This window comes from Diceros bicornis, chromosome 19 (assembly GCF_020826845.1).
Source record: "Diceros bicornis minor isolate mBicDic1 chromosome 19, mDicBic1.mat.cur, whole genome shotgun sequence".
NCBI lineage: Eukaryota > Metazoa > Chordata > Mammalia > Perissodactyla > Rhinocerotidae > Diceros > Diceros bicornis.
The window spans coordinates 16,755,575-16,768,001 of NC_080758.1; the positions used below are offsets into that span (position 1 = coordinate 16,755,575).

Sequence of the window (12,427 nt, forward strand, 5' to 3'; positions counted from 1 at the left end):
CCCCATTTGACAGACGAAAAAACTGAGGCACAGAAAATTGAGTAATTTACACAGCTAGTAGGTGGCAGTTTGAGCCCAGGCAGTCTGACTCTTGAGTCTAAGCTTCTAACCACAAAATTATACAGCCCCTCAGATGCTATAATAAGGGGTAACAAGTGTAGCTAAAAAAATGAAGAGTTGGTGTCCGACAGACTAGATTTTAATCACGCATTTGCTGTGTGATGCAGGGCAACTCACTCAACAACTCTGAATCTCAATTTCCCTGTTTATAAAATGGGCATAATACTTCCCACCTGGATGCGTTATTGCAAGGACTAAAAGGGAGAAAACACATAAAGTAGCCAGCATCCTGCCCATTACATAGAAGGGGCTTAAAGGGAAACAAATTTCTTTCCTCTTCACAGGCCCACCCTCATGCTAGAGGCAGTGAGTCAGAAAAAATGGAAGGCACAGTTCCTGCACTTCAGCATCTCATAATCTTTCTAGGAATAAAATAAATCATTCATGAAACAATCAGAAAAGTCCTAAGATACTTTCAATAAAAGATGGAATTAATTGCAGCGAAATGTAAGTAAAAGCAGTGCAGTTCATGGCAAGGCTCTGGGCCTTTGCATATGCTGTTGCCCCTCCCTCTTTTCTCCTGGCTGACTCCTGCTAAACCTTCAGGTTTCAGCTTAGATATCAGTCCACTCCTCCAGGATCAAGAGGTCCCTGACCCCTTCCCCTCCTCCTAAGTCCCTTTGTGTTTCCATAGTGGCCTATCTGGCCATATCATGGCTCTCCGTATTTGATTATTGCTGGTTTGTCCGTCTTTCCCACCAGATTGGGTGTTCTCCAAGATCTGAAGCCAAGTTTTATTCTCCTACAATCCCCCAGTGCCCAGTGAGTGCCTTGCATACCATAAGCCCCCAGTGGTCGTTTGTTGAAGAAATGAACAAGCTAACAATGAATTCGTGAATGCGGGAGACTTCTGGGTGGAGGCAGGATGCAATCTGGGTATCCACCTCCTCCTTTTATAAAACGGGACAAGACAAGTCAATGGTTTCTGTACTCCAGCTAACCTGGATACCCAAAATCACAAAAGGAACTTCATAAAAAAATAAAAGATTCTTGGAACGGATCTCAGGAGATTCTGAGTCACCAGGTCTGGGGTGGAGCCCCAAAATATGTCAAGTTAAGAAAGTTTCCCATATGCAGCTAGGTTTGTGAAGCGTTGAACCACAGGGGCTAAAATCAAATTAAGGTGGGATGGGAAGACGGTGTGGACAGAGGAGAAAGGGGAAAGGGGTCGGGGAGACTATATTTTGGAAATGAAGGGTGGGAACAGCCATGCCTGATATCCAACACACTCCCATAGCTGGCCAGCGTCTGAGGTCCTACCCAACTTTGGGCCCGTCAACCTTTCAGGGAGACAAAGCATTTTATGATAGCTTTTCTCCTTCATTAACTCGTGGAATCCTCACAGCAGCCAAGGTTTATTTGATGGATGAAAACGTTGGGGATTAGAGAGCTGAAGCCTATTGTCCACCATCGCGCAGCTTTAAGTGGGAGAGCCACTTAACCAAATTGCCTCTGACAACAGCCTCTGAGCATGCCTGAGGCTGATGCCATTGGTCAAAGGAACTAGGCCTAGGTACCCAGGAGAAATCAGGCTTATCTGGCACTTAGCAACAGATATACTGCCCTGATGGAGGATTGTCGACCAGTGGCCGAATCACCCCCTGCCTCCTTACTTGTCCTGTCCTGAGCACCTGCAGGTACTGCTATCTCAGCCCAGCCCAACCTATCTCATCCATCCATCCATCCATCCATCCATCCATCCATCCATCCATTCATCCATCCATTCATCCATCCATCCATCCATCCATCTTTTCATCCATCCATTCATCCATCCATACACCCACCCATCTATCCATTTACTTATTCTTCCACTTATCACATCCATTCACATATCTCTCCATCCATTCCATCCACCTATTTATCCATCCATCCACCATACCCACCCATATACCCATCATATCTATTCATTAATCCATCCACTCATCTATCCACCTACCCATCTTCCCAGTTACTCATTCATCCATTTGTTCCATCAATCCATCTATCTCTCCATCCATTCCTATCCATCCATCCATCCATCCATCCATCCACCCACCAACCCATCACATCCATTCATCAAACCACCTACCTATCCACTCACCCAGATATCCATTCATTTGTTCATCCATCCATCTTCCCATTTATTCATTCATTAAATAAACCTCCATCAAATTCTACATGGGGCCAGACCCTATGGTAGCCTGGAGTAGAACAAGAAGAATCAGACAAATACAGACCTTGCCCTCAAGGAGATTTGTGATGCTTACAAAAATGACAAACTCCCACAGGGCCAAAAGAAATAATCAAGGGAAGCTTGTTGAAAGAAAAATAAGGGTAGGAAAACAACAAAGCCAGGAGTCGGGTTAGCACACAGACACGCACACCATAGCATCTTATCCTCACGGTTGCTAAGGGCAGCCCCAAATTTGGCACTGAGCTAGATCCTGGAACGCAAAGCAAATACTACCGCACGAGAGTCACAGCACACTCAATTGTAGCAGATGTGACCCAGCAGCTATTCCTGCATCTTTATAACACAGTATGTTATATGTGCCCAGGGCACCTGTGGAAATGTCTGGAGACATTTTTGGTTGGCACAGCTGAGAGGAAGTATGCTGCCAGCATCCAGTGAGTCAAAGCCAGGAAAGCTGCTCAACATCCTACAATGCACAGGACAGATGCCTTACAACAGAGAGTTATCCAAGGAAAGCGTCATTAGCTCCGAAGTTGAGAAACCCCTTATAAAAGAACCCCAATTTTGTTCGGAGGAGCATTGCGCCAGACCCTAAGAAAAGAACATCATTGGCCTAAGCCAGTCTTGCTTTTCCGTTTCTTTCCACCAGATACTTGACCTCCCAGCTTTCCTTGAACCGAGGAAGTCTGCCAGCAGGTTTCTGGGAACATTTTGCTTTTTGATAAAAGAAACAAGTGCTTCGAGGAAAACCCCTTCCAGCTTCAGACACTCAAGTGCAGACAAGATGTCTGATGCTGTCTGTAATGGGACAGATCAAAAACCAAAGGCCGACACAGTGAGGCTGCCAGAGGAAGGAAGGGAAGAGCGTGGATCTGGCTGACCTTGCTCGCCATTGTCACGGGACTGTTTCTTAAAACCTCCCTCAATTCATTCATCCAACAAATGCTCATTGAGCATTTATTCTGTGCCAGTCACCGTGTGAGATGTGCGAGGCTGAAAAAACCATTGAAGTCCCTGACCTCGTGGAATTTATAGTCTGGTGGGGGAGACAGACACCACAAGGCACATATGATTTGATCAGAGTAAACTATTTGATGAGAATTGCAAAGCAGAATCCAGGGTGCCACGAATGCATTGCAAGTCCAGGAAAGGGTAAGTTCACCCAGTATCACCACACCAAAGATCAGCTCATTAAAGACTGTCCTACCAAGGTTCAAGTACATGAGACAGCTGCTGGGATGTATTTTGTGCTTACTCTGTGTCAGGCACTATTCTAAGCACTTGTGTAATAATTCATGTGGTCCTAACCACAACCTTGCCCTCCATCACCTCTCCTGAGGCTCTGCTGTGTACATGTTCCCTACCCAGCAACTTACCTCTGCGATTGCAACCTTAGGAGATTCATTATTATCCCCCTTAGAGACCCCCAGGAGAAGGGGTTTTCCTCAAAGCACTTCTTTCTTCAATCGGAAAGTGTATCTTTTCCAGAGCCTCCCAACAGACCTCCCTAGTTCATTTTACAGATGAAATATCTGAGGCTCAGAGAAGAATAGGCCACAGAGCTAAAAAAAAAAAAAAAAAAAAAAAGGGCAGATCCAGGATTCTAACCTAGATTTATTTTATCCAAAAAGCAGGGTCTTTTAGCCACTATCTCTCTCTCACACACACACACATGCACACACACACCAGCGGATGCCCCACTCTCCCAGGATAACAGTGTGCTTTTTTGTTGATGCACGCTGCGAATCTGGCCGTGGGAGCCCTGCTTTCTCTGCCCAGCCGTATCTGCAGCTTAGCCAAGGCAGGGGGTGGGGGTTAGCACAGATGGACTGTGTCTGGTCTGGAGTCAGATGATTTTTTTTTTAACAATCCTGAACTTAAGTTTTCTTTTCCGTCCTTGGAGATAATAATGTTATTTATCGTGACAACTATTGTGGGAATTAAATGAAGTAATAGGCATAGAACATCCATTCATCCAGTCATCCATCCAACCATCTATCCATCATCCATCCATCCATCATCCATCCATCCAACCATCCATCCATCCATCCAACCATCATCTATCCATCCATCCATCCATCCAAAAATTGTTGAATACTTGCTATATGATGAGCACTGCATAGAGGCTGGGATGAAGGAATGTGAGAGGACATCCTACAAAGTGGGTAGACCTAGGATACAGTGAAAGGCTGTCTGGTTATATTATTATAATAATATTATCCTTTGGGAGGAGCTCTATGTGGCCTTCTGTTCACCCCAGCTTAGGCTTATGGCCTGGGGCTTTCCTTCCCCAGAAGCTGACTGTCTGACCCCTTTGAGAAACAATGAGTCCTTCTCTGGCCACAGGGTTAACCAAGTCTTACAATTGTGTTTTAACCTTGGAAGAAGCACCTAAGGCATGCCCAGCCCTTTAGCTGTGCTATCTCCTCTAATCACACCACCCTCTGTGAGATAGGTCCTGTTGTTCTCTCTATTTTACAGATGAGGAAATAGATTCAGAGAGGGGAAGTGACTTGCTCAAGGTTGCACAGCTCAAGTGAGAGATGAGTCTCCAGGCTGTTTTTGGTTCTTCAACCTCTGCTATTTCCACTGCATCACATACTCTTGCTTGATGGTGGGTCAAAGAACGAAGATCTCCTGGACCAGTGAGGGGACCAGTCCCTGATTCCTTGAGGCAATCTGTCCTCAGCTAATGATGATATTAAGTAATGTTTATTGAGTCCTTAAACTGTGCATGGTGCCAAGGGCTTACACTCTTGCTTTCCTTTAGTCCTCCGAGAAGACCCTGAGACACCCTATCTCCCTTCAGAGAGAAGGCAACCAAGACACAGAAATGTTGAGTAATTTGTCTCAAGTCACAGAACCAGAACGGAGATCTACTGGATTCCAGAAACAAGATCTGTGCATGTGTGTGATTTAAATCAGTCTATAAAATATACCTAATTTTTAAAAATCCAAAATGTGCAAAAAAAGTAAAACATTCTTTTGAACCTTCCCCATCAGAAACAAAACTCTGTTAGCAGTTTCTTTGTATCCTTCCACTAATTTTCTATGCAAACACAAATGTGTGTGTACATACGTATGCGTATATCCGTTTTGTTATCAGATTATAAGATGCTATACACCCTTCTTCAGCTTACTTTTTTCACTTAATGTAACTTAGAAGTCTTTCCCTATCTGCACACAGATCTGCATTTTCTTCTTTCAACAATAGGATAGCATTCCATCCTAAATATGGATCATGCTTTATTCACCCATCTTCTACTGTGGAACATTTGGGTTACTTCCAATTTTGGAGTCACCCCGAGCAGTAGAGCCGAGGCCTTCACCGTCAGTAATGCACTCTTCTCTAGCCGTGCGTCTAAGTTTCGCACTTCTAGCACGAGGTCATTCTCATTTTCTAACACCCTGCACCGTGCGTTGCTCTATACGGCTTCCCCTTGCTGAATTATCCAGAGCTAATGGCCCTCATCAGAAGGGCCGGCCAGCTCTGCCCTGGCTCCCATCCCACGTAGACCGTGAGCCATTTCAATGACCTAGGCCCAGCAAGGCTCTCTGTGGGGTCAGCTTGGCCCCGCGGCAAAGTGGGGATGATGCTTCCAGCCCCACCTGCTGTGGAATTTTGGAAAGACCCCTGGGATGCATTTCCAGGAAAGTGGTCTCTCTAGGCAGGCAAAATAAGCCAAGCCCCCGCAGGGGACTCCTGCGGCCCCTCCCAGCACTTTCCACAGCAGATTCGCCATGCCTGTTTGGAAGCTTAGAGAAGCAAATCCCATGCCTCCCCTGGGCTTCCCGCCATTCTAGGGGAGCCCTCAGAGGGCCTTTGGACCCCTTGGAAAAAATACAAGGGTGCCCCAGGGTCTCCCAAACTTTCGTGGTCCCACCCTGTCCGGTCCCGCCCCAGCCTTATCCACTGGCCCCACTCACCATAGGGACTTTCCACTGGAGCGCTGAGGGGCGCGTTCATACTGACCATGGCCGAGCCCGCCCAGCCGGAGACCCGGGGGCATGGAGGAGCTGGGGCCCCACACACAGTGGCAGCGAGAGCCGGTCCACCAGGAAGGCAGTGAGTGCAGCCAGCTGCCACCGCCCGGTTATCTTATTGATTCTTCTAATCACCCAAGGTGGGTGGATACGTTAAAGAGTAACCAGTCACTTAGGGAACCTGCGGCTGGGGACTGTCACTGTTGCCATGGCAACGGCGACCTGGCCAGACTGGAGGTCCACTTGGGCCCCAGTCCTGTACTCTGGGGTTGGGGGCACCTGGAGCCAGATGTAGGGGACACCGCTCCCCTTCTCCACTTGAGGGAAGGGACTGACCAGCAGGGGATGGGGAGGTGAGAGTCCAACCTGGGTTGGGTTTTATGGCTCCAAACAATGGGTGTGGCACAAGGCAGGAGGGAGTGGTAGAGGAGAAAAGGAGGAGGGTGGAGGATTGTATTTATTGAGCGCCTACTGAATGCTGGAAGTTGCATACAGGCATTGTCATGCTTGAGTTAAACCTTGAGATGAGGAAATTGAGGCACAGAGGGAAGTCGCTCACATGGAGTCTCACAGCTGGTGCATAGAGGAGTTGGAATTGCAAACTGTGATCTCCCCTTCACCTAACATATATTTATTGAGCACCTACTATATACCATGCCCTGTGCTAGGCTCCAGTGATATAGAAAGGAGCAAAGCAGACATCATCCCTGCATCCATGGAACTTGTGGGCTAATGGAGGACTAATGGACGTTAATCAGATAATCATTCAAAGATATGATTACAAACTAGTGAGTGCTAGGAGGGATGGAGAAACACAGGTCTGACTCCCGGCCCATGGGCCAAAGGCACTTTGCCTTCTCCTTCCACTGGTCCATTGGTCCTCTTCCCCATTCAAAATGCAAGCTACTGCTGACATCTGCATCCTGGTCTCTGGATGCAGAGCCATCCTGAGTTTTAACAGTCTTACATACTAGACACCTGCCACCTGCCTTTTGGGGAATGGTCCCATTTCTTTTGTCCCAGTGTTGGGTCTCATGGCCTGATTTGGGATTCTGCAACCAACGTCTCCATCACATTAGAGAGAGCTCAAAGGAGAAGCAGTAAAACATGGGAATCAGAAGAATCAGAGACCCCCAGCTCCACCATTTTCTTGGCGTATGGTTTTGGTAAATTATGTCATTTCCCTGTAGTAACACCTACCTCACACATGGCTCCACTTCTAAAAGAGCTAATCGATATATTCCTCTCTGTCCACAGTCTCTTTTTTCCAGTGGGCTTGCTCAGCCACATCAAGGGGACCTCTTGTCCCCTGTTGATGGGCAATGGGGTTGTTTCCAGTCCTCTCTTCCTTCTATTTTCTCCCTACCTGTTGCACCTTCCTGTCTTCCTTTTCCTCCTGCCCATTTAAAGCTCACAATCTGGGGCCGGCCCGGTGGCGCAAGCGGTTAAGTGTGCGCGCTCCACTGCGGCAGCCCGGGGTTTGCCAGCTCGGATCCCGGGCGCGCACCAACGCACCACTTGTCAGGCCATGCTGTGGCGGCGTCCCATATAAAGTGGAGGAAGATGGGCATGGATGTTAGCCCAGGGCCTGTCTTCCTCAGCAAAGAGAGGAGGATTGGCAGATGTTAGCACAGGGCTGATCTCCTCGCAAAAATAAATAAATAAATAAATAAATAAAGCTCACAATCTATTATCTTAGTCTGTCTCTTGCTTCTCTCTCAGTTCCTTTCCTTCCAACCACCTGACAAAAGCCCAAGCCTGGATGAACCTAAGTATCTTGCTTTCTTCCTGCCTCCATGCCGGCAGCCAATCACTGCTGGAAAAATAAATGACTTAGAGGGAGAGATGGGGCCACTGCAGATTCATAATCACTGACTTTGATGGATCCTTCCACACTGCCAGAACTTCGACCCTGTTTCTCCTCTCTTTGCTCTTCTATTCTCTACCTCTATTTCCAATCTTTTCTCCTCTCAGAACTTTTCCATTCTCATCCTCAGCAGGAGGAGGCCTTGCCTTCTTCACAGAGAAAATACAAGCCTTACACCTGAACCTGCCTCACCCCCCACCACACGAACTCACCTGCATTTGCACTTTGCTCTCCCCTCCTTCCATCCAGATCCACCTGGGTCTGCATTCTACCTCTTCCCGCTGCTCAGGATCCCCACGTGACCACACCTGATTTCTCCCATATATTCAACCTCTCCCTCTCTAGACTTTTAAAATCAACTTTATTGAGGTCTAATTTACATATGATAAAATGTACCCTTTTCAAGCGTACAGTTTTATGAGTTTTGACAAATGTATACACCCATGTAACGACAACCTTCATCAAGGTACAGAACATTTCCATCGCCCCCAAAAGTTCCCTTTATTCCTCTGCCATCAATCCTCCCAGCACTTCCCATTCCAGGCGACTACTGATCTGCTTTCCATTGCTCTAGATGAGATTTGTCTTTTCTAGAATGTCAAATAAATAGAATCAGACAGCATTTACTCTTTTGTGCCTGGCTCCCTTTCTCAGCGTGTTTGTGAGATTCATCTATATCCACGTCCTTTTTTCTTGCTAAGTAGTATTCCGTTGAATGGATATACTGCAATTTGTTCACCCACTCACTTAGTGATGGACATTTGGGATGGCTCCAGTTGGGAGCAATTATGAATTAAGCAGCTATGTATATTCATGGACAAGTCTTCATGTAGACGTCTGTTTTCATTTCTCTTTGTTAAATTTCTAGGAAAGGAATTTCTGGTTGATATGGTATATATATGTTTAACTCATAAGAATCTCCCAAACTGTAGTCCAAAGTGGTCATGCCGTTTTGCCTTCCTACCAACAGGGTAAGAAATCTCCTATTTGCTCCACATCCTCATCACTGCTGTTGTCAGTCTTTCTAACTGTGACTGTGTGATGTGATCTTTCCTTTTGCCTTTGTTTGTTTTAAACTAGTTCTGTAAATGAACAAAGTAATGCACACATGTGTTAAAAATGACAATTGTACAAACAGCATGTAATGAAATACAAGCCTTCCTTCTAGTTTAGTTTCCACATCTCACTCTATTGAACTTTTGAACAAATTCTTGTATATATTTCCAGAAATTATATACATACATACTGCTATCAACCGAATCGTGTCCTCTCAAAATTCGTATGTTGAAACCCTAACTCTCCAATGTGATTGTATTTGAAGATAGGGCCTTTACAGAGGTAATTAAGGTTAAATGAGATCATAATGGTGGAGTCCTGATCCGATAGGATTAACGTCCTTATAAGAAGAGACATGAGAAAGCTCGCTCACTCTCTCTCTGTCATATGAGGTCACAGTGAGAAGGTGGCTGTCTGCAATCCAGGACAAGAGCCCTCACCAGAACCCAACTACGCTGGCACCCTAATCTCAGACTTCAAGCCTCCAGAACTGTGAAAAAATGATTTTCTTTTGTTTAAGCCACCCGACTTACATTATTTTGTTATGGCAGCCAAATGTGACTAATATACACACAAAAATGTAAATGCATATAAATACGTGAAAACATATCTCTATATATTTTTGGGAACACATTAAACACTCTTCTGCTGCTTGTTCTTTTCTCCATAGTATCCAAAGGCCAGCTCCGTACCAGCATACCTACCTTGTTGTCTCAAGTAGCTACGTCACGTTCATTGTGTGAAGGTCCCATAAGTGATTTTATTAGTGTCGTACTGCTGGACGGTTAGGTGGTTTCCAGGTTTTGCCACTACAAACAGTGAACATCTTTGTACATGTGTCTTGACCCACATGCAGGGAGTAGCACAAATTTCTAGAAACAGAATCTTATCAACATTTAAATATGTTATAATATCTCTTTTATTAAAAAAAAAAAAAAAAAGAGCTCCCTCAAGAGCTTCCTTCCCTGTCTCAGCTAACTACATTACCTCCTTCCTCCCTCTTGTTGCTGAACTTTTAAAACAGCTGTCTACACTACCTGGCTCTATTTTTCCCCTCTCCTGCCTATCACACTACCTCCTTCAATCTGGCTTCTGTCCTCCTCCCCACCACACACCACTGAGTCTTCACTGGCGAGTTAGAATGACTCGGTGCCTAAACATTCAATGGACATTTTACTAGATCCTCAACGGCATTTGACAGTTGACCCCTCTTCCTTTAAATGACCTCTTCCCTTAGCATCCATACTATTATAGTCTTCTGGTTTTCTTCCTTCTTGACTGTTCCTTTCTTTTCTGTCTCTTGACAGTTCAGCTTCCTCACCTGTCCTTAAATATTAGAGTTACTTGGAGCTCAGTTCTAGATTTACCTCTTTTTCACTCTGTTATCTCTCTTCTCATTCATTACCGTGACTTCAAGGGCCATCCATATACCTGTGATTCCCAATTGCGTATCTCCAACCTAAATTTCTCCTCTGGAGTCCAGATTCATGTATCCAACTGCCTCCTAGCTCTCCCCACTTACATGTTTCACAGACAACTCAAATATGACATGCCCCTAATTGCACTCCTCCTCTTGGCTTCCCTCAACCTTCCTTCCCCTGTGCCCCCCATCTTGATAAAATGCACCCTCATCTACTCCATTTCCTTCACACCCACACCTAACCAAAGTAATCAAAGTCCCCTTGAATTCCACGTCCTAAACATCTCAAAAATGTATCCACTTCTCTCTGTTTCCAGTGCCACCATCTTGGTTCAAGCCATCTTCATTTCTCACCTGGATTACTGAATTAGCCTTTTTCCCCAAATCTCAGCATCCACTCTGGCCCTGTCAAATCTATTCCCCATGAATGCAGCCAGACTATCTTTTCAGGTGCAAATCTGACATGGCGTTCCACTGTCAGACTCTGGTGGTGCCTCCCCATTGGCCTCGAGTGACGCTCCAAGAGTGTTTATGATTTGGCCCCTGCCTCCCTTGCCAGGGTCATCTCACTCCCTTTCCCCCCACACCCAGCGGGTCTTCTCTTAGTCTCTGCTATTTCCATGTACTCTCTCTCCCAGCTTTCCACCCACATTGTCACCACTGCCTCAGATCCTGACTAGCTTCTCTTCTTCATCAAAAAACATCTCTCTGCAGGAAGACCCAGGTGACTACCCATTTTCGTTTAGACTGCGCTCTTGTAATTCCCTGTTCTTCTCCAGGTGGCACTTACTTCCACTATAATAAAGTATTTGTATTCATCTTCTGTTTAATGCCTGACTGTCCCACTAGAATTATAAGCTTCAGGAATATAGGAATATTATAGATCTCAAGGGTTGACAAACGTTTTCTGTAAAAGGCCAGATAGTTAATATTTTAGGCTCTGTGAGACATATAGTCTCTTGCAACTACTCATCTGTGCTGTGGAAGCATGAAAGTAGCCATGGACAATATATAAACAAATGAGCATGGCTGTGTTCCAATAAAACTTTATTTAAAAAAACAGGCAGTGGGCCCGATTTGGCTTGTGTACCATAGTTTGCCCACCCTGATCTATACATTAATGACTGTGCTCAGAGCTGACAGTTTTATGGTACTTACTACGTGCCAGACACTGTTCTAAGTGCTTTGCAAGTATTCATTCATTTACTGTTTTGAACGACCTCCTGAGGCAGATGCTATTAGCGTCCTCATTTGCTAGACGAGACTGAGAGCTCACAGTGACTTCCCCAAGCGCACCCAGCCACGAAGTTAAATTCGCACTTAGTCTGGCTCCAGGGTCCATGCTCCTAACCTTCTTTGTTGTTGAACGTTATGAGCGAATGAGTGATCAAATGAGACTGGCTTATGAAAACCTTCAAAAAGTGTAAAACACTACAGAGGTTTGAAAGTTGTTACAGATTTCTTGTGGCAAAAGGTCCCCTTCAGTTGGGGATACTGCGTGCAACCCCCTCCACCCAGAGCCCTCACCCTCAGGTCTGCAGCGTCCAGGCATGGCCAGCGGGAGGAAGCCCAACTGGCTCATTTCTCCTTCAGCCTGGGTTCTTCTCAGAGGCAATTTCAGAAACGGGGAACCCAGGAGGTCATCTGGAATTCCCACCCTAAAATGACACTTTTTGCTTAATTATCTCTACCTTTGTCCAACCCCTGAGTTTCTCCCTTATTAACTGAGAGACAAGAGAATGAATGGGTTAAGACATCAGGCTTTTGAGTCATATAAAGCAGATTCAAATTCAGGTTCATTAGCCTC

General features: G+C 45.6%; 1 protein-coding gene across 1 annotated transcript in view; it reads right to left on the minus strand.

Moving 5' to 3' along the window:
- The window catches only part of HNF4A (hepatocyte nuclear factor 4 alpha), a 62,739-nt gene extending 56,404 nt beyond the window's left edge, over positions 1 to 6,335 (minus strand). The window contains exon 1 of the mRNA XM_058562659.1: positions 6,221 to 6,335. Coding sequence (XP_058418642.1) covers positions 6,221 to 6,269 — 49 coding nt within the window. The 5' untranslated portion in view covers positions 6,270 to 6,335. The remainder of the gene's footprint in view (positions 1 to 6,220) is intronic.
- Between the last annotated feature and the right edge of the window lie 6,092 nt (positions 6,336 to 12,427).